Source organism: Botryllus schlosseri, chromosome 13, assembly GCF_051294905.1.
Source record: "Botryllus schlosseri isolate E-star chromosome 13, Bs_hap1, whole genome shotgun sequence".
Classification (NCBI taxonomy): domain Eukaryota; kingdom Metazoa; phylum Chordata; class Ascidiacea; order Stolidobranchia; family Styelidae; genus Botryllus; species Botryllus schlosseri.
Window position 1 is genome coordinate 15,955,309 of NC_137248.1, and position 25,343 is coordinate 15,980,651.

At 40.1% G+C, this 25,343-nt stretch overlaps 2 protein-coding genes across 3 annotated transcripts in view; both read left to right on the plus strand.

The window, feature by feature from the left end:
• The first annotated feature begins 511 nt into the window (after positions 1 to 511).
• LOC145453234 (uncharacterized) lies at positions 512 to 14,958 on the plus strand. Its single transcript, XM_080331217.1, has 8 exons — positions 512 to 532; positions 597 to 662; positions 741 to 881; positions 1,688 to 1,827; positions 2,297 to 2,368; positions 5,738 to 5,842; positions 10,328 to 10,429; positions 14,600 to 14,958. Exons 2-8 carry the CDS (start codon positions 641 to 643, stop codon positions 14,750 to 14,752), a joined length of 735 nt encoding a protein of 244 aa, XP_080187343.1. The 5' UTR covers positions 512 to 532; positions 597 to 640; the 3' UTR covers positions 14,753 to 14,958.
• A 2,807-nt stretch (positions 14,959 to 17,765) lies between these two features.
• Positions 17,766 to 25,343, plus strand: part of LOC145453215 (uncharacterized) — a 184,652-nt gene continuing 177,074 nt past the window's right edge. Inside the window, exons 1-3 of one of the 2 annotated variants that reach the window (XM_080331193.1) lie at positions 17,766 to 17,984; positions 18,059 to 18,193; positions 19,435 to 19,557. In XM_080331193.1, the coding sequence (XP_080187319.1) occupies positions 17,963 to 17,984; positions 18,059 to 18,193; positions 19,435 to 19,557 (280 nt within the window). In that variant the 5' untranslated portion in view covers positions 17,766 to 17,962. The remainder of the gene's footprint in view (positions 17,985 to 18,058; positions 18,194 to 19,434; positions 19,558 to 25,343) is intronic. The other variant, XM_080331196.1, reaches the window with a different exon arrangement.

Genomic DNA, 25,343 nt, shown 5'->3' on the forward strand with positions numbered 1-25,343 from the left:
CCGATTGAATCTACCACAAATTCAAGTTACATTTAATAATGTTCCGATGTTTCCATACCAATATATTGATTCATGATTTGTTATGATCACTGCGTCTTCAGTCCCTTCCAAAAGTCAAATCGGCTGAATTTATCAAGATCCCTCGTCATTTACGCAAAGGAGTACATTCTTCCAATTGAGAATTTTTGTTTAATTTTATAAATGATCGAAAATCTCGAAATTCAATAATCCTTGCTCGCTTGGAATGGTAAAAGTTGACCAGTCGCACTGCACATTGATCACCTCACAATAATACAGCAGTATTAGTTGCAAATTTAAAGGATACGGTCTCACATTTGCATTTATTAAAATTATACTTGAGCGTTCATACCTCGCCATTGATTCGATTTCATGGTCGATCACGAAGTTGGGAAAACGAGACATTCATATTTTTTCTTATAATTTGCCAGTCATCGAATAGCAACAGATAACGTTGTGGATATCACTTGAGATAGACGTCTGGTGGAGTGTGGATGTCCAGAAAGTATATTCGGTAGCATTTACGTATCACGATTTTAGAGTCGGATATTCGAGTTACCGATTTCATTCATTTCCAGGTGCATGCCAACCTGTCTAACATAACAAATATTTAATTATAACTATGGAAGGTTATTCTAACTTTGGTGAGTATTTATATACACCTTGCCAATGTGTTGTGCTGTATGCGATGTGCGAGTATATTTTATGCGGTCGTGTTTCAGAATCAAAATCATCTGAGGCATTGCAACAGCCGCAGGAAAATGGCCAAGTGGTGGGCGAATCATCACAGCCAGCCCACACGGGTCGAAATGATTTTGCCATGAGAGCCGATATATCCACCAATGTCAACATTGGTAGAACAGGTGGGTTTCCAGATTATACGGCTGCTATCTAGTAGTCAAGCGAACCGAAGAGTATTTTCGGCAAAATACATATCCGTCACTGTCGATCATTTCATTTTAAAAGCAATCAAAAAAGAGCAGTGACAAAAGAACAACATAACAACGAAATCTAAAAAAATAACCCAATTATTGTTAATATTATTGTGAATGGGAGAACAGGCGTAGCGTCGTTTCCGTCCTCTTCGCATTTATACACGATTGGCTATGAATTGAGAGCGTAAGTCGTTTTGAGCCGTTAATTGAGATAGCACTCTGCGAACCGTGCCATAATCGCGTCAGGGTTAGTAGATTGGTTAGCGTGACACGAAACCTTTAGTTTGGAGCTTGGGACGACGAGGAGAGTATCTATCAATGCATGCATTTCATTGTTGCGTGAACAAAACAAGAGACATTGTGAGGGTAATATGTACAATATGCAATCCAACATATGAATTGCACCCCTAGAAAAATTCTTTTGGAGCTTATATTCCGTGGATGTTGAGTATAGTGGCAAAAATCAAGGAACACTTGAAACATATAGTGCAGTCGTCGGCGATTCAAGAAACAAGTATTCTAGTCTCAGTTTTGATTCGATATCACTATAATTCATAACACAATCTATTCACAGTGGTTAATAATTCTTAATTCGGTTGATTCTAGGTTTTGCCATGTTCTGTGATTTCGGTATATTCGAAATAGAGAAGTTGGGACAAACAAATATTCGTTAAGCCGAATTGTACCCTTGCCACCTTGAACGCATAATCATGGAACCATATACCCGTTCGCAGCACAATCGCCAACTGGACAACCACAACCTGCGCCACAACAACAATACCAGCCTGTGCCTCAACAGCATTACCAGCCGGCACCTCAACAATATTTCCAGCCGCCACCGCAGTACACTCCAAATACTACAACCCAGCCTCAGGTAAGCATAGGCTATTATCCGCACAAAGTAGATCTGTCGTAATGGATATTTCGTTATCGCGATATGATAACACAGAGCTTTTAAACATATCGGCCACGGTCCAGTATATACTGTTACTTATGTTATTTGCAGTGGGCAACATAGATTTACTGGTATGACTGGTTTACAACCAGGTGAAGGTGCCTCTGCCTTTTTTAACAACAAACTTACAAAATAGACCCGCAAGTAGGTTCTTGCGAAGGTGGTGGCATTTTTTGGTACCGCGTCGGTCTGTGCAAATGTGCCGACCTTCTTTTTTGATTGGTCATTTTACCACATATTTGGTCCACGGAACATATTTTAGTCGGGAATTGAGCCGCGGCCATGAAAAGGTTAGGAACGACTGACCTAGTACATTTAGTCAACATTCGTATGCATCAACCGGAATGGTGGCTCAATCGTTTGCGTTACTCTTTTTTCTTAACGACAGATCGCGGAATTTACAGTTCCACACGATCCAAGTAGAGTGGAGAATCAAAAACCGTTTCCTGCTCAACAACAGGTAATTGAATATATGTTCAAGTTACGTCCTACCAAATATTTCCGAATGCGATTGACTGGATAAAAGCACATTATTCGATCGAATGAAACGTTAATGGAGGAGAAATGCGACATGGTAATGTATCACCATTGTGTATGCATGCAAACCTGTATATAAGAACCGGTAGTTTGGTCACCGAGGTAAAAGGTGATTTATGTGCTCAATTTGAGCCCTAGTCGATCACGTAAACTAAAGTCTTCGATACTCCGCATACGGGAATGTAATGAACATGACTTTTCGCATCGTTAAGGCCAATCGAATGTGTTATCGACAATCCTTAATGAGTCAAATCATCAATATCGGTCATTATAGATTTAACATATAAACATGTAATCAAGTTACCCGTGATCGGTAGCGAAGTAATTCCACTGTTAAGGAATATTCAAGTATGTTTTGACTACTTTCACTACTTTTCATGTGGTTATATTTTTTTAGACTACTTCCACATCTCCTTTACACTTTTTTTCGGCGAGCCAATTTACTTTCTAGGCCATTGATTCCCAACCGCGGCTCTCAGAGCCACATGCGGTGCCAAGCTAGTCTTATTGCGGCTCTGATTGACCTCTGAATATACCACAAAAATATAATAAAATAGGTATAGTCATTTTTTGTATATGAATGATATAACAGTGGATATCAGTTATGTCTAAAGCCACCCAAGGCCGCTTCTGAAAACGGGAAAAGAGAAGTCTTGTATGCTAGCGTCAGTCGCATGGATTAACACATTGAATAACCGTCAGACACTCATATGCCTTGAGTTCTGGTGGTCTTCGACCGTTGTAGATCGTCTCTGTGAAGAGTAAATTTCTACACAATTTTACTGACATCAAAGTAACGGGTCATAGTCAAGCATAAATTGCACTATTACCAATATTACTCAGCGTACAATCCGCCTCCAACTTGTGCATTAAGTACAAGAATTTATGAAGAGCTATCACATAACGACATAGGTAGTATACTGTAGTAATGATATGCATTTTCAGTTTATTTCAATGTATAACACTCGCCAATCTGCGTCCATCAATGCTAAAGTAACTAATGTAGAATCTATAGAAGTCTATGTGCGTGCTTTTGAATTAGCTGGATGGTGAGATCCAGAGGTAGGCTATATGCCTTTTTAGATTTTCGTTATGAGTGCTCAAGTCTATTGATGCGGCTCCATACGTACTCTGAAGTTTGAAATGCAGTTCCCACATTCAAAAATGCTGGGAACCACAGTTCTAGACTTTGGATTTCTGAAATGGAAAGTATGCGTAGGGAAGTTTGCACCACCCTTATGTGTGAATGCTTTGAGAATGATGAGAGTAATCCCTAGTCGCACGAGCTTTATAAGGTCAATACACGACAAAAAATTGCCTGGAACTATTCGACTCAAATGATTAAAATCGATGCTCGACACGGACTTGCGTACTCGGATCCTTTTCCCGACTCCATAGTTGTATGTCATGCCACAGTGCACGAGGATGTTTCTAAACAGTTTACAGTACAACAGCATACTTGCGGTAAATCGTGATCGGCATCAAACCATATATCGATAAGTGAAGAGTTACAGTGATGTGACGCGATGGATATCTTACCAGTATTTCCGCATGTGCTTATACTTTGACAGGAAGCTTTGGATTCACAATAACATTGGCCATTTATAGCCTGTTGACGCCAGAGTGTAGCCTACTCGACCAGTAGGTGTAGAGGTCGGTTACGGATTGACAATGAATTTTAGTTCCTGCGTTGTAGTGATCTGTTTCCTTCAAATTGAGTTATGCCATATTACAACCGAAACACAACTGCGAAAGTTACATCGAAAAACACCGATGAGATAATTTGAAGTGCCTTGCGTCATTTTTACATTGGCAATCACGTCAAAATGAAATGTTAAATCTCCCGCAGTCAGCGGTAGCTTATTTGCGAACATGAGAGAGAATATATATAGACGAACACGAATTTTCAGCTTGCGGCTATTTTCGAGGATTACGTGAATCCTTTACGATAAATCAATATCACGGTTTTAAGCCAAATTTCTTGATATCAATATATTCAATGGTCAATTCGCGAGATGTAATACGATGTTGTTTGGCACGTTGAAGAAATAACATATAAAGCTTCGTGGAAACCACTGACCGTGGTGTGATATTCAGATATCAATGTGACAACACAGCAAATTGTCTCGTTCCTCATTGTCCATCAGCGGTACGACAAGGTATCGATTTGAAGATTTTATCATTCGTCGTCAAGGCCGATGCTAGTAAATCTCGCTAACACATATTATTTCATAATAATCAAAATGAGGTATAGCATCCGGTGTTCTTCACCTGTAACTTGAGGTCACAAGTCAAGGAACTTGATCGGGCATCAGACATTGTGAATGGTAGACCGCGACGTTCTGGAATTAACCAATATGTCCTTTCAATCGAAATACAATTTCTAGTTCCAAATACTTTTAGCGGGAACTACCCTCCATCTGAAACATTTGACGACGTAGTCTTCAATATGTGAAATCTCGTTCCAAATGAGAGCGGACAGGCTTGAAGTGGTAATTCAGGAATGAGTAATTTGCACATACAGTGTAATGAAATATAAAGCAATGGTTCTCAACGTTATAGCGCAGTGGTTCTCAAACTATTTTAAAGTAGACACGGCCCCCTTTTTGATAGTGAAAAATTTCGCTCGCCCTCATCGTCATATCGCAGAATGCTTGCAATCCCAAAGGCTAGTTTGATGGCATGAAAGGTAATGACTGTTGATGAGAGAATTCTCAAATGTGAAATTCGGATTATACACAGAGATCGCACGTGGCGCGAAAGAAGTCAGTTGAGCGCAGCTTCGCGCTCGCTCCCCCCAAATGCTTTCATGCCCCCCTCATTTTGAGAATTAATGTTATAGTGGTTGTGACCGATAATAATTTAGTAAAACAAATTCTGCTGACCGAGATACTTTCAAAAACAAACACAAAAACATATCGTAATAAGAAGAAACTATAGCACCTCAAAACAACTAATTAGAATTTCAATATCATGGGACATTTTCTGGTGCCCGTTTACTGTTCCTTAGATTGTTTTACTGGGGTTTCTGTAAGGCAAAGTCCCGTTAAATTCATGAAGTGTATTTCAATGTTGGGTTTCCTTTGAATGTAATGCTATTTCATTGCTGGCTAGTTATATCTGACTTAATTATACAATCGACGTTCGTCGAAGTTATGTATCAAAAGTCCAATTAGTTGAATCATTGTTATAGAGTGTATATATATATGCACTGTCGATTCTCCTCGAGTTGCTTTCCATTTTCATATATACTATAACAAAGACTAAAATCATAGAGGCTCGATTTATTTAGTATCCAGTTCACACGACACAGCCGGGCGCTTACCCAGCGATGTACCAGCCTCAAGTGCAACCCAGTATTCAGCAGAACACTTACATCGGTTGCGGCGGAGTACAGGTGAGAGGAGAATAGATTTGAGGCATGTGAATTACTTACCAGTTATAATATAGGCTATACCGCATCTTGGAGTATATTGAGCAGTAGGAATTGATTATCGTATTAATAATTGCACACATGTTATAAACCAACCAACACGATGTTAGACGAAAATGATTTTCTTTAGGAAATGAATTTCAGAAACCTGACAGCAATTTTACTAGGAAAATCAGCTTCAAGTAACGCATGCACCTAATAAATATATTCGGATATTTTCAGACCAATCTCGTTTGAACAAGTGAAGCTCTACCTGAGTTGATTTCGAAATCATTAATCGAGAATCGTGCCATGATTGCGAAACATAGCATTTAAATATAATCAATCGCGATGCCGAGCTGTTGAAATTTACTACCGAAGGCAATGCGGAAAAGACACAACACACAATGTGTATGCGAAAAACATTCATTTTCCTAATAGCGTAGGGATTTGTCATGAGCGGATATACACGTGAAAAGAAGATTGTCAATAGTCCGAAATTACTTTCCACCTTGTATGGGCTGCGGCATTGTCAATCAACTCAATTCAAATGGGGAGAATATAGAGCCTAAATCATGAGTCGGCTTCACACGATTAGTGGGCCAGTTGCATCTCACTAGATTAGAATGACTAGAATATTTGGTCTGGTCCAAGGGTCTGCCGGCAATCGAGTCGATGGGATTATTCTACTGTAGATGGAGGTACAGTCATATAGGGGGAGATGTGCTACCGATGGATCAAAAATTGCAAAATGATCTCAGGCCCTCAAATCTTCAGCCGAGAATAGCAGATCTTTTGCTGTCTCAACACTTCGATACAAGCTCTACCTATCCTAGACATTTACATGAATATCCGCCTTTTCCAAAAATATTTATGAACGTTTGAAATTTGTTGCTCGAACGTGTCATCGGTCCCCACCCGGTGGGTCCAAAGGCACACGACCATGGGACCTATGAGACAGACGCTCAAAAACTCAAATTTGTTAACTTGTTTTGTTGTGTACTATAAGCTAAGCTACAGCAAGCTAATAAAGAATGTTTCGTCGCGACCTTCAAGAATAAAATAGATTATATCAACTCAAATATTGGCCTAAAATCATGTTTCAATTTACGCCTAAACTTACAAAATTAATGCCACATACATATTACCCGCAAATCGACATTTTGACTTTTAAAAACCCCGTAATAGCGATAGAACACCACAGGTAACTTTGATTTACAGCCGATATATATGTAGGCTAGTTTCTGTTGTTAAGTGATTAGTTGGTCCATCTATTTTGCTTTATTTGACTATGGTACCATAGGTCCCCCACACCATAAATATTGTAATTGACTTTAAAATAGTCCACTCGAGGATGGTATTGATTCAAAAAAATATGTGCCATTATATACCTTGATACAAGCCCTATACTTCATATCAAAAATTAGGGCGGGTTTGTTAGTCTGAAAGGTGATATAGAAAACTGAAAATGTCGATCCAAATTTACTTTACACTCCCTAAAACGTAAATCATTCGTCAGAGACTCCATAACGTACCCAGGTGGAATTTTTTTGCGTGTGAGGCAAGATTCTGTCAGCATGTAATTGTAGACAAATTCACGGAGTGTAATCATGGAATTATCATGGAGAATTTTTCAAGTATTTTCGGTCCCAGTGATCCATCGGTACTACATCTCCCCATTACACACGCCAATAAATCGTTTTATTAAGCTGTAAGACCACAACCGATGCATTCCGCTTATAGAGCTGCTTGTCTGTTGATTGTAATGTACGACACCTCACTGAAGTTGAATGTAGAATCGCACCACTGATCTTAGTCCACTCAAGTTTGCTTGAAAATGGCTGTGATGACGCTTTTTGTACGTAGTCACATCGTCCCAACATTGTGTAGATGTAGATCTGTGGTTCTTAACCTTTTTTGCTCCTGCGCCCGCTTTCAAAAATTTCCGTGGTCTGTCGCCTCCCTATTTTAGTACCATTTGGTTCGAGCACGATGTAAACATCCCGAATTCACCTCTGCGATTGGCAATAATGGGAAGTTAATTGTAACCTGCTTTGTTTTATTGCTTTGTCTGACTGATGCTCACATTGAATTTTGCACCGTTCCCAGTTATTAACTTTAACATGAATGTATTCCAAACAAAGCAACCCGTATTATTTACCGTTCATGTGAGGTTGTGGGTCACAACACAAAAGAATATGATCCTTCGCGATACGGCGAATAAATATTCTGACGATTCATTTTTTTTATATAGACTAAGTATACTTAGTTAATCATTTTCGCCAAACAGCTTCAAAGCATCTTTAATGTACAAAGAACTCTCACTGTCAAAAATGGTACACTGCCTCTTTCTTCGATTTCGACACGCTGTGCGCTGCAGAATACAATACCTAGTTCGAAACATTTTGTTGAAAATAGCCCTTTCTTGACAAGCTTGGCTTGAAAAGCTTGACGGGAATGTTTTAACGAGGAATTTGCGGTCTAAAAGTACGTGCAATTCATTCAACATCAATTATAACAACACACTTGAAACATTGTCGGAATATATTTCGCGCCGTGCGCGACGAAAAATTTCGAGAGTTGACAGATTTTGTCGAATGATAATCTCCAATGAGAACTCATCAATGATATATTCCTACTGCACCATCTATACTTCGATTTTTCTTCAGCGCCCGCCACACCGCCCAGCTAAGCTCAGCACCCCCTATATCGCCCCCTTAGCGTTTCCGCCCCCTTCAAAATTCAAATCGCCCCTTGGGGGGCGCTGGGGACAAGGTTAAGAACCACTGATATAGATTATACCTTCTGGCATGATACCGAGATAATGCGCTAGAGTGGATTCTTATACGTCACTGTCAGTAGGGTTGGGCAAAATCGAGTACCCGAGTGATTCGATTCTGAATCACGCATTATGCTTCAAGTGGAGTCGAGTATTTGATTATCACTTATTGTGACGTAATACCAGCATGTAAAATTTCCATGCTCAAATTTGTACCTTTTATGCGTCCACAAAGAAAATAAGGCCTGCTATCCATCACATTATAGATTATTTGGTATTTTTTAGACCATACCAGTTTCATTGCGCTTTGTGACATATTGTGGGTTGATCATGACTTCATAAATATGTTATTTCCAGTAACGTTAGATAGCTTCGTACCATTATTTTCGTATGCTGTGACACGGCCAATCAAGGTTTGCTGCCGTCCGAAGTGGAAACTAGTATCGAAACTATAATTCTTGTTGATAAATCAACTTTCAGTGGCGTGAATCGTATATTGTCACTATATACTCGAAAAAATCGCGTTTTAATACTCGACTCGAATCATTAGAATTAACACTCGATTCAGATTCGAGTACTCGGATCATAGTGCCCAACCCTAACTGGCAGCGATTTCACAAAGTCGCAGAAACATGACCTAACTTACTTGGAATCCACCGGTTTCGTTCTTATCGCGGATAGCATCCTATCATGTTGAAACCGATAATAATTATTATCGGTTACCGCAAAATACCGGAATGAGTAATGCATCTTTCTCCACTCGTTGCCTGAGCTCAAGAAGCACTGAACTAGTCGAGTATGGTTGCGAAAATCACGTTATGACACCGGCATTAATAATTCCGTCCAGAATATTGGTTCGTCATCATAGTTGACCAATGCATGACTTTTGCCACTGTACTAGCGTTTGCTGAAGTGGGCATGTCGACTTTGGTTGGATCATACCGGTAGTTTGTGGGATCTTTTATAGAAACACACAGACTTGTTCAAACTACCGGATTTGTAAAAGCGCAACTAGAACTAGAACTACTCAATGTTTGAAACTCGCCACCATAACTAGATCTGGATATTACCCAATGTTCCAAATTTGCAACTATAGGACTAGAACTAGAACTACCCAATTTTCAAAATCGGCAACTAGAACTAGAACTGCTCAATTTTCTTTAAACCGGCAACTAGGACTAGAACTAGAGCTAACAACCTTTAAAAATCCGCAACTAACTAAGACACAAGTATTAACTAATTTGGTTTTTGTGACTCGCTGAAAATTGGGGGTTCTCCGAAGGCTTGTAGATGAGTTTTTGCCAGACCAGGCCACTAATACTAAAAACATAGGCTCCATATCAATTAAAACGGAATTGCGTTTGCTCTTGAAGGCTGTTTGGTTTTTATTTGTTCACAGTGGTTACGTATCCTACGTTCGTCGTATGCGTTATATAGATTCAAAATAAAGTCTATAGAACATGGATTAATTTAAGTTGGGATTACGACATAACCCCGCAGTCACTCGGGTGAGGCTGCGAGAAGACGCCATACAGGTACTTCAACACTTGCCTGGAAGCTATGTGATTCAGCTTTCAGGAGTACAGTGGAAGAGTTGATAAACAGAACCAATGAAATTAGACTTTTGCCAACCTCAGTATACGCGTTTGCAGAATGAATATACGTATGATTTATGATGTATTCATTTTCAGGCTCCTGCATTGTATGTGCCAGATGAAATGGGATTCTCAATCTTCACCACATTCTGTTGTTGCTTCGTTTTGGGTATAACAGCAATGATTTTTTCGAGTCAGGTACAAATGTGCATACATCACAATTTGAATTATTCTGGGTAATACTTCATATCGTCGTTGCCCTTAAAATCGGACGCGTATAGTCCGAACAGACTGGACGTTTTCTACTATTATCGATAAAAGGTGAACAGAAGAGAGCTACAAGCTTAAAGGATCTTTTTGCGCCTCAATAGGAGATAGGTTAACACTAGAGTACATGCACATCATGTCACGAAAATAACACATGACTAACACACATAGACAGTATCAATAGGTTTTATAATGTTCTATACGCCGAGCCATACCCAACTACACATTGCAGTCTTTCTTGATGGGAAAGTAGGCTGGTACATCGTCAGCTATTATTCTACTGCGCCCCTAGGTGATGGTATTTACCGCGGTTTTCATATACCGTTTTTTCAAATCCACGTAGGCCTACTTCGCCTAGTGGTGCGTCGCTTCATCCGATATTGTTCACATGATAGTTTATAATTCATAGTCAGCTATGTGTCGTTCTTAACTGCATAGCAACTGGGTTTCCAAGCCTTGTTTTCACTTCCGACATTCTTTCATGAACGTGGGGTCTTAACCCGTTCCCAGTACCAAGAGACTGGTGGACGCGGATCCATGCCATGAATTTCAAACTTGAAAGTCGGGCCTGGGCAAAATGACCCAACTACTCTAAACCGAGTCGAGTATCAATATTCGAGTCCGATCACCGAAATTGAACACTCCTGTAGATTTAAAGCGAATTTAACAGCACCAATTATATTAATATTTCAATTCACATGTGTAATCTACATTACGTATAGATTATTGACTAATACAAAATCAAAGAAGTAGTTATGTGTACTAGAGATGATGTGATCGTGCGTGACGTGAACGCGTTCTGTATGTGAACCTCGGAAATTTAGAGGGTCACGTTCACAAACGAACCTTGGTAGGTTCTTATATGTAAACCTTTTTCATTCACAATTTTTCACGACATTACATCTATGGTTGAAACTATTTGCATTTCAACTTCGGAACACTCATGCTTGGCGCTGACATCATAAAAATCAACGATAAACGAGCATATACTTTGACGACATCAAAAACTTTCCATGCTTTGTTACATATAAGGTCCCTCGAAATAGTTAGCTTTCCTTCGTGAATATTTAGTGACTCTCTGCTGTGAGCTTGAACATCACTCAACCTCAAGAACAAAATACACTATACATGTAGGTAGTCAGGGAATGATGCTTATTCAACCAATCAATGGGATTGATACAAAGAATACATCGTTGTCTGTTGTTAAAATTCGAACAGGCTTACATGTTCCATCTTAATTTGATATGTTTAATGTGTCATAAAACCCAAATCCGTGCGATTAGGTGTTCTGTTGGCTACTGTATAACTTATTTATGGGTTACTTACTATCTGGAGCGATCATAGAAAACCGTTTTACACACTGCTCAATATCAATGTATCATATAGTCAGACGCCGAATACATTGTCGGATCTGGCCTAGCTCGTTAAGGCGTAGGCTTGAATTTACTTGTACATCCTCGTCGAAATTGTTTGCGACGCGACGGAAGATCTTGATTTTATGTTGCTAGGTATCACTGTACAGTAGGGCTGTTCAAAAATAGCTTTTTTTCCTGAATCTTGATGGTTACGTGATTAAATCGTTAGATTGCCTTAAAAAACGACGCACACCAAATTTTAATTCATTCCAACCAATAATCGCTGATTTCGTACAGTTTGAAAATTTTGAATTTACCCAAAGATGCAAAAAAAATTTTTGGTCAAAATTTTCTGTCAACCCCAGGAGATTGTTGCGCTGTCTTCAAAGACGATGCAAAACAAATTTGACTCAATTCCAACCAGTAGAAGCGGAGTTCATAATTCTTGGATTTTCCACCGATCTAGGATAATCGCCGAATTATCGAAGAAAAACTCAAATAGCTCCGCTTCTACTGGTTGGAATTGAGTCAAATTTGTTTTGCATCGTCTTTGAAGACAGCGCAACGATTTCACGGGGTTAACAGAAAAATCTGACAAAATTTTTTTTCGCATCTTTGGGTAAATTCAAAATTTTCAAACTGTACGAAATCAGCGATTATTGGTGGGAATGAATTAAAATTTGGTGTGCGTCGTTTTTTAAGGCAACCTAACGATTTAATCACGTAGCCAGCAAGATTCAGGAATTTTTTTTTTAACAGCCCTACTGTACAGACATGCAGGGCGGGAATTAACAATAATACGTCACGTGACGTAATCGGCTCACGTTCACGTTCACACAAAACTTTTCAAAAAGGTTCGCATCCACCATTAACACCTACCTAAACCTTTCCAAAGGTCGCACCATCCGTATTATGTACGTTCTCCGGAATGCACGGGTTTGGCGATACACTCCTGGAAATTAATTAGATGTAACTGAACATGAGCAAATTCTACAAAAATGGAAATCGTTTTTTGCTTGACTCTTGACGACCCAAGATGCTAAGCGAAACGACAACGTGAAATTTCCCGTTGCGTCGTCAAAACCCAGCTCTAGCCTCATGGCTTGCGCCTTCGTGACATACTTCGGTTCGAAATTGTCATCTTTTGCATTCTAATAGCTCGAAGAGCAGTTGAAACAATTGAACATAGTTTCCAAAGATTATGAATTCCATGAATTAGCGATGACAGGCGTTCATGACTCATGGGAAGCAAAATGACTGCGTATGTTTTAAATAATCGATACAGCCTTAAAGCGATTGCAAATTCAATTTAAAACACGATACTGGGCAATTTCAATTTCCATGACTATATGTCAAGTTACTCATCTATTAATAGTGAAAAACCGTGTAATTGATATATTTTATTTGCGTGACACCACAACACGACTACAACACATGCACTCTCCGTCGCGTCAATATCCTGTCACTGTTAAGGACTCACGTTGTGCCTTTCGGCTATAGTAAACAATGATACCTAGGAAGGAACATACCAATTTCTGCTGACATGCTTGGGCTATTCTATCCTACGCATTACAGTATGCGTTTTAAAAGTCTCGTAAACACTAGAAAGAACTTGAACATACAAGTATATCAGCGACTTTGGAAGTCTACACAAATTCCTATATCGTTGTCGAGCTAAGACCATCAAAGAAGATGATATCAATTAGAAGTCTCCAATCCATGTAATGTATTTTAACCGGATATCGTGACAAGAGCCTTCTGTTGGAATTGCGGTATTGCCGTAGTCATCCAACTTTCCTATTTGGAATTGGCAACTGCTAATATGACACATATAGCCAACTTGGGAGTGGTATACGATATAAATGTGCTAGGTATACCTGATCCTCGGGCAATCTGGCGTGACCGTTACAGTTTGATTGATCTCTATCACCATTTAAGCATCGGGGAAATTAAGGTTCACGTACGCCCTCTGTTGGATTACAGCAGAGACGGGCAAAATACGGCCCGCAGAGAGCTTCTACCCTGAAAATGAAATTTTAATCGGACAGTATTGACAAATTTGATGCGTCCCAGAATGAATCCAATTTCATCAACCTCAGAAATATGGTCATGAAATTACTTGCTCTGTTCGTGACTATACATGCATTTGCGAGCAAACATTTTCGATCATGAAAATTAAAAAGACAAGGCTGCGTTCCAATATAACTGTAGTCACATGCAGTCTTTAATAAGGGTTTCTATATCCAATATGCTTTAAACTTAAAGTTTGCGTTACATACGATTTATTCCTTGTATAGGTCGATAAATAGACGAATAATGTATCGATTCTGCAGTCCGGCCCACCAAGCACTTCATTTTCCCATACCCGGCCCACCGACCGGAGAAGTTGCCCGCCCCTGGATTAAGGGAACGATGTTGCGTTTTCTTACATGTATAGTATTTGAGTTCGATATTGTATGACCAATGGTCATTGATCATATCAATTAGTCTTCAGGTAATTTTTTCGCCGTAAGTCAGCAACTTCAAATGTTGCATTTTAAAAGATGTCGGCAGGGGTTCTATAGATCCCACCACAACAGTCCTCAAACATAGAAGTCCGCAGTTGGAGGTCCAGAGCACTGAGTGCTGCTCAGTTATATATACATTAAGATGCATTTTGTGTTCAAGGTCCAGCGCTATTTTGTGAACAATACTTCGTAACACACAATCGTAATTTGACGTTAACATAAGAATTCTGGTTTTACAGGCAAACGGGTTGAGGTACGTCGATCCCGAAAGAGCGCTTTCCAAGGCAAAAACAGCGAGAGCTCTCAACATATCGGCGATCGTCTTCGGTGTCCTTAGTATCGTAATTGTTCTTGTGTTGCAATATGCTGTGTTGAATGCGAGAAATTACTGAGTGAAGGATATATCTGGTGGTGAAAACTTACGAATCCGCGTTCCGCGATTCAAAACGTCGCTATGTTGCATATATCGTTTTCCATTGTATAGACGAATTCTTGCATTAGCTGATTGCGTATTGCATGGTGATATTCCTTTCTCGAAGTTGCCAATCCATATGTCTTCAGCACTGATTTTGTAAATAATATATTGACGCTTCTAAAATTGTTGTGTTTTGTAGAATTATTTCAGAAAATATCCAGTTCTTGCGATTTTGAACCGCCAGCTATGAAGACGCATCGGGATGAGTTGCCGGTGCGATCAACGAATATTTGAATATAACATCCAGGGCGCTTCAACCGGGTGTATCGTACACCTGGGGTTGGCAAACCCCGGCACCCGTGTCATTTGTGAGATCTGCCGAGGAAAATAATGAACCCCGTGTCGAAATGTGAATTTGGAATCGTGTTCGTCTCTCAGTAAAAGATATTCTTTTAGTTGCGACTGGTGGCCATAGAGTAATCTGGATATCTAGATATTCTTGCTGGTGACAATAAGCGATTCCCATATATCTGGAGCAACGACAATCCTTACCCAGGGTTACCATAATTTGTGAATCTGGAAAAAAGACACTTTTCAAAAATTTCCAGACTAATTGACTAATTTTTTTTTCAAAGTCAACTTTCTGGCTCAACTACCGAAAGTCCCGCATTAAATTTGATAAAACGGGTATCAATCTAAAGCTATCGTGGTACTCAGTGCGGGAATATGAATATATTCTGCTCGTGGTCCTGGAACCTCCCCTCCCAAATAAGCCTCGAATGTTGCATTGTAAGGGAGTTTGGTAATGTGACGCAGCAATGACGTCTGGGAACCGGTGAGGAGCACCGCAAGCTGCAAGCGTATTGGCCATTGTTGCGCAAGCGATTGAGCATTCACACTCTCACTCTCGTGCGCATTTGCTTCTGAACTGCTCAAACGGCATGGTTGCGTCACATGCAGTTCCAAACTCATTTACAATACAACATTCGAGGCTTATTTTGGGGAGCTCCAGAACCATTAACAGAATAAAATTTACATTTTCGCAATCAGTACCGTGGTAGCTTTCCATTGATACCCGTTTTATCAAATTTAATGCTGGGCAAGCCGGTCATAACTTACCGTCAAATTGCCTTTGACCAAATGGAAAGTGCGACGTAGCCTAATTTCACTGAGCCGCAAGATTTGCCTGTGTCCGTCCACACCATATAGGACACCATGAACAAACTGTCAAACTGGTATGAGAAATAGTAAAGTATCAAAAGGTCGTAGCTTGCGTTGCGTAGCTGATTTATATATCTTTATTTATATAGCAGGTAGGTATGGCAACAGCCATTGACATTATGTTGCCCCTTTGATGTATTGGGTATTGGGCAATTGGGTACATCCTGTGTCATCTTGGATATCTTTATATATGGCATTATCGCCAATTAAATGTGGCGAGTATTAACTTGTCGTAGTCCACGCTTCACAGCTGTAACACCAATGCATTCTTCGGCGACTGCACATTTCTGTTGCTATGGCACAGTATCCATTGTGTTCAAGTTGTTATTCATCTGTCCCAACATTCGAAGGTAAAATGAAACGCTGATTCTATTTGACTTTGGCAATGACATGATCAATATTGCCTAGTTATCAGGAGCAGGCCTATGCCCGAAACCCGGAAATAAGGCCTGCTTTGAAATACATTGATTTCCCCTATTATTGGTGCTGCGGTATGCGCACCATCAAAAACTTTGAATTTGGCCCGCGAGCACATCTAGGTTTGAGACCTCTTTTTTAAAGCTAGGGTCGTTTGGCTTTATTCTGTGGATCGCGAAGATGTTGCGCGTAATCAGCTTCCAAAATAGGCCGGAAGAAAGTCTGGACAAACTTACCTTGTTCTGTAATCAGCCTATCAATTTTTGAACTGTGCCGCAGAACATTTTCGAATTGCGAATGTGGTCACGACCATAACAGGTTGGAAACCGCTGGATGTACCACCTGCTTGGGCATTTTACAGTAATATATGAAAGATCCAATATGTTATTGACAGAATTGATTAACAAGATTTACCAACCATCAAAATGTTTACCTTATGCTGGAACCAAGATCAGTGTTTTGTTTGGGTGGAAGGGGGCTGGAGAAATATTGTTTCGGACCTGGTTACAAAAAGCAACCAGATTTTTGCATCGACCTAACATGAGAGTAGGCCTGTCAAACACACGGCGGAATACGGATACGGCCCGCCAGACGACACGTAAATAATTCTGTTGCAGACCCTAGCACAATGGTTCTCAGTCTCTGTCAAACACACGGTGGTATACGGAAACGGCCCATGAATAATTATGTTGCAGGCCCCCATAAGTTTTCGTTCAAGTTTGGCTCAATTTTCGTGCAACCGTATTGTTAATCACAGTCATTCGACTTAACAGTTCCACTCAGTTCAAATCATCGCAGCAATCCCAAAACAAATAATATAGAGTGAAATTCGTCGTATATGTTAACAAGGAATCCAATATTATAAGACTAATTGTATCTACCACGAATTCAATTACAGTCGATTATATCCCGATATTTACTTACCAATATATAAATTCATGAGTATTTATGTTCGCTGCGTCGTCACTTCATTTCAGAAGTCAAATCTGCTGAACTGATCAAAATTCCTCGTCATTTACGCCGAGGAATACATCATGCGATTTGAGAATTTTTGCTTCATTTTGAAGATTATTTTTCGAAATTCATTGTGTTGTTCCCTTAGAATGAATAGTGCACCAGTCACCCTGAACATAGAAAACGTCACAATAGTGCAACGGCATAATGTAAATTCAGAGTACAGTCTCTAATCTTTAATTTGTATAAATCACACTTGAAAGTTCAAGCCTTCCAAGTATTTTTCTTGGTCGATAACGAAGTCAGGAAAAAGAGACATGCAAAACATTCTTTCAATTTTTTAGTCATCGCATAGCAACAGACGACGTTGTAGATGTTACTCGAGATACGCCTCTGGTGATGTGCAGATGCGCCAGAAATTATATTCGGTATCATTTAAGTATCACGATTAGAGAGCCTGATATTCAAGTTACCGATTTCATTCATATCCAGGCTTCTTGGAGGTACAGAACTTCAATTTACAATTGACTATACTATTCAGTCATATTCAGGCGCATTCCAACCTGTCAAACGTAACTAATACCTAATTAGAATTATGGAAGGTTATTCGAACTTCGGTGAGTATATTTACATTGCCAATGGGTTGTGCTTGATATGTGCAAATCTATTATAAGCGGTGGCGATATTTCAGAATCAACATCATCAGAGGCATTGCAACAGCCGCAGGGAAACGGACAAAGCGTGGACGAATTATCGCAGCCAAGCCAAACGGGTCCCAATAATTTTTCCACGGCAGCCGATATATCCCCCAATATTGGTGAAACAGGTGGGTTTCTAGATTCTGTTTTTTTTCAACTAGAGAAAGTTTATATCTGGGGGTTTGTTTGTTATGAGAGTTTTCTTGGTGTTTGTCGACGACTATATGGACATTTACATCAGGCCAATAATCTTCATTTTTATTACGTAACTGCCGACTTATGACACGGCCCACTTCTAGGCTTTTTGTAAGATACCGCTTGCGCGGATGAGATGGCGAGTAGGAGCCTAGTTAAACCTCCAACACTTGTGCATGGGAATTTTGAAGTCGACCTCGGTCGTACTCGAACCCGCAACCGATTGGTGTTGCAGACGCGGATTATACCACTGCGTTATCTCTCCACCCCAAAATATCCGGTGGTAAAGCGAGCCAATGATACTTTCTGCCAAAATATATGCTTCCAGCACTGCCGATCACTTCATTTTAAATGCAAATCAAAAAGAGCAGTGACTAGTAAACTACATAATAACGAAATCCAAGAAGTGATTCAAGTTATTTTCAATAACTTGATATTATTACTCGAGATATGCCTCCGGTGATATGCGGCTGTGCCACAAATTATATTCGGTAGCATTTACATATCAAGATTAGAGAGCTGGATATTCAAGTTGCCATTTTCATTCATTTCCAGAGGCAAATCTGTCTAGCATAACAAATATCTAATTATAATTATGGAAGGTTATTCGAAATTCGGTGAGTATCAGAGTTGGATCTAGGGAAATGGCCAAGGGGTGGATGAATCATTGCAGCCAACTCACACGACTGCAAATGATTTTGCTATGAGAGTCGATACATCCACGAACGTCAATACTGACAGAACGGGGGGGTTTCCAGATTGTGGCTGACAATAAAGAAGGGCTGTGACTAATGAACAACATAATAAGGAAATCCAAGAAGTAATCCAAATTATTGTTAATATTATTATGAATGGGAGAACTGGGGCAGCGTTATGTCTTGTCTTTTATTAAAATGATGGATAGGCTATCGCATGGATGTTCTGTTTGCCAATGAACACGATTGGATATGAATTGAAGGAATAGTTCTTTTTGAGCGGGCGTAAGCGCGTCAGGGTTCGTAGATTGGATAACGTAAAGGAAACCTTCAGTCTGCCTGGTCCTTGGGTCTGCTAGAAGAGTATCAATGCATGCGTTACGGAAGGTTATTCGAACCTATGTGAGTATATTCACGTTGCCAATGTGTTGTGCTGTATGCGATGTGCAATAAAATTATAAGCGGTCGTGATATTTCAGAATCAAAATCATCAGAAGCATTGAAACAGCCGCAGAGAAATGACCAAAGTGTGGGTGAATCACTGCAGCCAACCCACACGGCTCTCAATAATTTATCCACCAATGTCAATATTGTTAGAACAGGTGGGTTTCTTGATTATGAATGTTTCAACTACAGAAAATACCCGGTGGTCAACCGAGCCGAAGAGACTTTCCAGCAGAATATATGTTTCCCGAATTGCCGACCACTTCATTTTAAAAGCAAATAAAAAAGATCAATGGCTATAGTGAACAACATGACAACGAAATTCACGAAGCAATCCAAGTTCTTGTTATTAACTATTATTATAGATGTTATTATGAATGAGAGAACAGGAGTAGCTCTTAAAATCGTTTCCAGTCTTTTATTAAAATGATGGATATGCCATAGGATGTATGTTCTGTTTGCCTTCGATATGAGTTGAAGTAAAAAAAATTGAGCATATAAATGATCGGTAACTGAAACATCTAACTCTGCGAACTGTGGCTTAATCACATCAGTTTTAGGAGATTGAATAACGTAAGGAAACTTTTAGTTCGATGCTTGGGTCGGTGAAAAGAGTATTAATGCTGAACAGGCATTCGATTGTTGCGCGAGCAAAACAAGAGTCATGATGAGGTGAATATGTACAATATCCAATCCAAAATATGAATTTGGTGTTTGCCCACCAGCAGAAAGGTCCTTTTGGAATTAATATTTTGCAGATGTTGAATGATGACGAAAATCCAGGAAAACTTTCATAGTATAGGGCGATCGTCGGCGATGCAATAATGTATTCTAGTCTCAGTTTTGATTCGAAATCGCTATAATTTATAACGCAATAGTCAAGTTTTTCACAGAAAAAGACAAGCGGGAGATAATTCTCAAATAGGTTGATTCTAGGTCCGGCCATTCTGTGATTTCGGTATATTCAAAATAGGGAAGTTCAGACAGACATTCACCCGGTAAACCGAATTGTACCCATTGCCACATTGAACGCATAATCTTGTAATCACCCCTTCGCAGCGCCATCAACAACTGGACAACCACAGCCAGTACCTCAAGAACAATCCCATCCTGTGTATCATCAGTACTACCAGCCGGCGCCTCAACAATATTTCCAGCCGTCATCGCAGTACACTCCAAATACAACAGTGCAGCCTCAGGCAAGCATAGGCTATTATCCGTACAAATGAGATCTATGGTATTGGATATTACGTTTTCGCGATACGCGACTTTCAGCATATCGGCCACGACCCACTGTCGTGGTGAGATAATCCGCGATTTCAACAGAGGTGGTCAGTAACGAAGTACTTCTACTTTTTCGAAATACTCGAGTAATTTTCCTCTACTTGTGGTACTTACTCAAGTAGATCTGATTTCCGCTACTTCTACTTCTACTTAATAATATTTTGTGATCTACTTACTTACTTTTCGCTATTTTCAGTTTGTCAAGTAGAAGTAGTTCAGTCTTCCAATCAGGAAGATAGCCTGAGGAATTTTGGAGCTGTTTCCACGGAGTATCAACATTTAATTTTCATAAAAGTTCGGTAAAGCCCAGAATTTTTGTCGCGCTACGCGCGCAGTGGATGCGGCGTGATCAGTATGATTTCACGAAAGTATCGATGAATATAATTTAGGTAGCGGGTTGGCGTGGTTCCGTTCACACCACATTGTCGCCCTTCGCCCATATGAAATAATTCGTCACAGTATATATGGCTCATCATAACGTTTGAATCTGATGTTTCGCAATCTAGCATTTACTTGTCATATCGTAATCTAGCATGTTCATGACGCTTCCTAACCTGGAAAAGTGGACTCTAACTTTTTTTGTTAGTTTTAGAGCTGTTTTAGCATACCACCTTTGAAATTTTCTGGACTAAAGGCATGAAATACATGTTCCGATTTTAGAAGTAGTATTTATGTTTCAATTCCAATTCCCAGTATCATATACTTTGAGTTATAGTTAATATCAGTTCTTTTGTCTGGATAACATACATGTTGAAGTATAAAAGCAAGTGTAGTTATGCCTTTAATTTCCGGAAATAAAGCTACACAATATGGCATTTTTAGGGTCCACCATATTATTATTGACATTTACTAATCGCGCAAAGTGTTTACACCATATGCTATACAACTTCTCCGTAATGCTCTACGACTAAACTACGGGCCTTAAAATATGGGGAATGGCGCCATACCATACTATTTTTTTGAAACGTGCTGTTCGAGAAAACAGAGGATTAGTATCGCCTTTCCATATCAATACTATCATTTTCATTACATGATGTGTATGAATGCTTATGCTATCGAAAATTGGATACCTGCTGGTATGCATCAATATGAATCGTCACCTTTCGCATAGCACAATTTGCACCTTTCTACAATCCATGTGAACGAATTATGATCGTTTTCACAACTACTTACTTAATTGAGTACTTTTAAAGTCAGTAAATTCTACTTCTACTTCAAGTAGTTTTAGGTTGCTTATGGCGGAAGTGCTTCTACTCGTACTTGAGTAGATTTTTTCGTCGCTACTTCTACTTCTACTTGAGTAGCTTTCTTGACTACTTTGACCACCTCTGGATTTCAACACCACTGGATTGCGGTTGCGAGTCCGACCGAGGTCGAATTCCTATACCTGAATGTTGCAGGTTCATCTAGGCCAGTGATTCCCAACCGCGGCCCTGAGGGCCGCATGCGGCCCCCAGCTAGCCTTCTTGCGGCCCCCACAAAAATATTGAGAAATCGATTTATGAAAAAAAAATATATTTTTAAAATACTCTTGCTTGGCTTGGAGTCCGGAGTTTTCCATTAGGATTGCAGGAAAGTTGTGAGTAGACTGCTAAGATTACGTGACTGCTGTTTCAATGCAATTTGCCTTAACTTTCCGGTTGAACGGGCAGTACCTATAGATATAGATATGGATATAGGTATTGACAGGACCGTAACTGCCGCACCCCAAGCCCCCCAATTGGGGGGAGCGAACTCGAAGGGGCCACAAAATTATTTAGTGAATTAACATAAATTATAGAGTATTTTATGAAATTTTATGCAACTTTTTCAAAGATTTTTCGCGCCGCGCGCGATTTCAAGTTTCCAAGTACCTTAATTATTGGGTACTCTTCGGCCAAGATAAAATACGCAAGATTTATAGAAGTGGGCATATCGGCGTTGGCCAATACCGCGCCACGACGCGCGAAGACATATAAAGTTTTAGGCCATGTAACATGCGACTCCAAGAAGTGTGCCAGAACGATCGGCAGCGAGAAAACCTTGGCCGAAAAGGACTGCCCTTACGCTGACCGAAAACTTCGTTATGTATATTCAAAATACATATAGGTTTAATTGACCATAGGCGCCTAAATGACTGGCGCCGAATGTTCCTGTCTTGGCAATCTGAACGTCACGAGACAAATAGGCTACCATCCCGCAGGGAAGAATAATATGCCAGTGAAGAACTACCAATTTGAAATCGTGTGCATCTTTTAGTTTAGTATGTTTGGTCGATTCTATATTTCTTGATATAGCAGACTGGAGGTCACGAAATAACAAATAACATCATGTAACGAAGTCGTACCAACCCGTATGAATATGCTTAATTATTATTTACGGGCCCTGCAGTTTCCAAGACACCTCACTCAGCTCTACCGGTAAATCTGATTACGTGAGCAGAGAGGACAAGTAATTGATAGCATGCAATTCCCGATCTTATTGACCTATTTTATTTTGAATTATCGATAATTTTCGCGCTCCACGCTGGCTCATTAAACGGGGATCCTGATTCCGTGGCAGAAGCGAACAACGGCACGGGGGGTCGGTTTATCACCATATGGGAGCTCAACACCTAAGTGTTTTTGGGGGGCCTGACGAAGTGCTGTTTCGTTCCTGCCAACGGGTATACGCCCAAAGATGTTTAATTATTATTGAGTGGTCCTACCTTATCAAACACAACTCACTCGGCTCAACCGGTCAATCTGATTACGTGAGCAGAGAGAGGATAAAAATTGATACCAATATATATATGCAATTCCCGATTATATTGACCGATTCAATCATGAATCATAGAAATTTTTCGCGCTTTGCGCGATTAGTCGAGAGAAGCTGCCTAAAACGGACACCCGATTTAGATGATAAATAGCGGTCAACAGCCATCTAGCCTGAGGGGGTCTGGGGGCTTCGAAGTTCTGTTTATCACCCTATGCATGGGGGGCCCAAGCGAAACTTTTTTTGTGGGGGGGCTGACGAAGTGCTGTTACGGCCCTGGGTATTGATAACTATAATTTACGGATAGATGTGCAACAAGTGACTCACGATTGAATACGCCGAGATGCGTACTGCTTAGCCGGCAAAAAGCAGCATAATTGGTAGTCCAATAGCTCACGACCCAAGCGTCCGAATAATTTGATATGTCGGTGTTCATCGAAAGCAAGTGTCGCACTGATTCCAAAAATACGAATCGGCAATAAAACTACTCCGAAATAGCCAGCAAATGTTGATTGTTCTGAACAACGGGAACGCGGCAACACAATGGCCAATGGCGTCAAGCGAATGATCGGAACAATGCCAATTTTCATATTTTGGTGACTATGTTGGGTTCCTTACATTGCCTTGGAGTTCGTGCGGCCCCGGCCGTACTTTGAAATTCTAAAGTTGGCCCTGCCACCGAAAAAGGTTGGGAACCACTGATCTAGGCTCTTCCTCGCCACCTCATCCACGTAAACGGTGTCTTACAAAAAGCCTGGAAGTGGGCCGCGCTATAAGTCGGCAGTTAGGGATTGAAAAATGAAGAATATCGAACTGGTGTAAATGACCATACGAGTTTACAAACACCACGAAAAGCACAAAAACAAACGAACAAACGGCCTACTGTATTCTGGGACTTGGGATGTTTTCAGTGGGCAACATAGATTTACTGGTTTGATGGTTTACCGGTTTACAGCGAGGTGAATGTGCCTCTGTATTCTCTTTGTCAACAATCAACTTAATACAAAATAGACCCGCATGTAGGTCATTGCGACGGTGCTGGCATTTTTTGGTAATGCGTGTGGGAATGTGTTGACTTTCTTTTAGTGGTCTTTTTACCACATATGTGGGCCACGGAGCATATTCTAATCGGCAAACAAGCCACGGCCATGAAAAGGTTAGGAACGATTGTCCTAGTATATTTAGTCATCATGAGTATGCTTCAACCGGCATGATGACGTCAATCGTTTGTGATACTCTCATTTCTTAACGACAGGTCGCGGAATGTAAAGTTGCACACGACCCCTGTAATGTATAACATTAAAGGGCGTTTTCTGTTTAACAACAGGTAATTTTTTTTATCTGTAAAAGGAACCTATACCAATATTATTCGAAATGAGAATAACGGAACAACATTACATTATTCGACCGCATGAAACGTTACTGAATGAGACATGCCAATGTATCGCCATGAATACATGTAAAAGTGTATATATATATATAAGGACCGAGGCTGATGGTTTTGTGTCCAAACCGAACGTGATAATAGTGGTTGATTTGATTCCTAAACTATAGTCTTCGATTCTATGCATACGCGAATGTCCGGAACATGACGCACCCGTCGTTATGGCGAATCTAATGCATTATCAAACAATCTTTAATGCAGCCAATCATCAATATAGATTCAACATATAAAAAGTAATTAGGATACCAGGGGCAGATAGTCAAGTAATTACACTATTAAGAAGTATGCAAGTATGTTTTGACTACTTTCGCCACTTATTTAAGTGATTACATCTTTTTAGGCTACTTCCACTTTTCTTTACGCTTTTATGGCAAAACCATCAACATTTTTGACTTGGAATTTCGTAAAGTGTAAAGTATAGGCGCCGAGACGTTCGCACCACCCCCATGTTTGAATTCATGCGAGAGTGATGAGAGTGAGCCG

Excerpts from the sequence above, each read along its gene's own strand:
- LOC145453234 (XM_080331217.1), top strand. The coding sequence starts at position 641 with ATGGAAGGTTATTCTAACTTTG. Across the intron at positions 663-740 it reads GGAAGGTTATTCTAACTTTG|AATCAAAATCATCTGAGGCA; the intron begins GTGAGTATTTAT and ends GTCGTGTTTCAG. Across the intron at positions 5,843-10,327 it reads TCGGTTGCGGCGGAGTACAG|GCTCCTGCATTGTATGTGCC; the intron begins GTGAGAGGAGAA and ends ATTCATTTTCAG.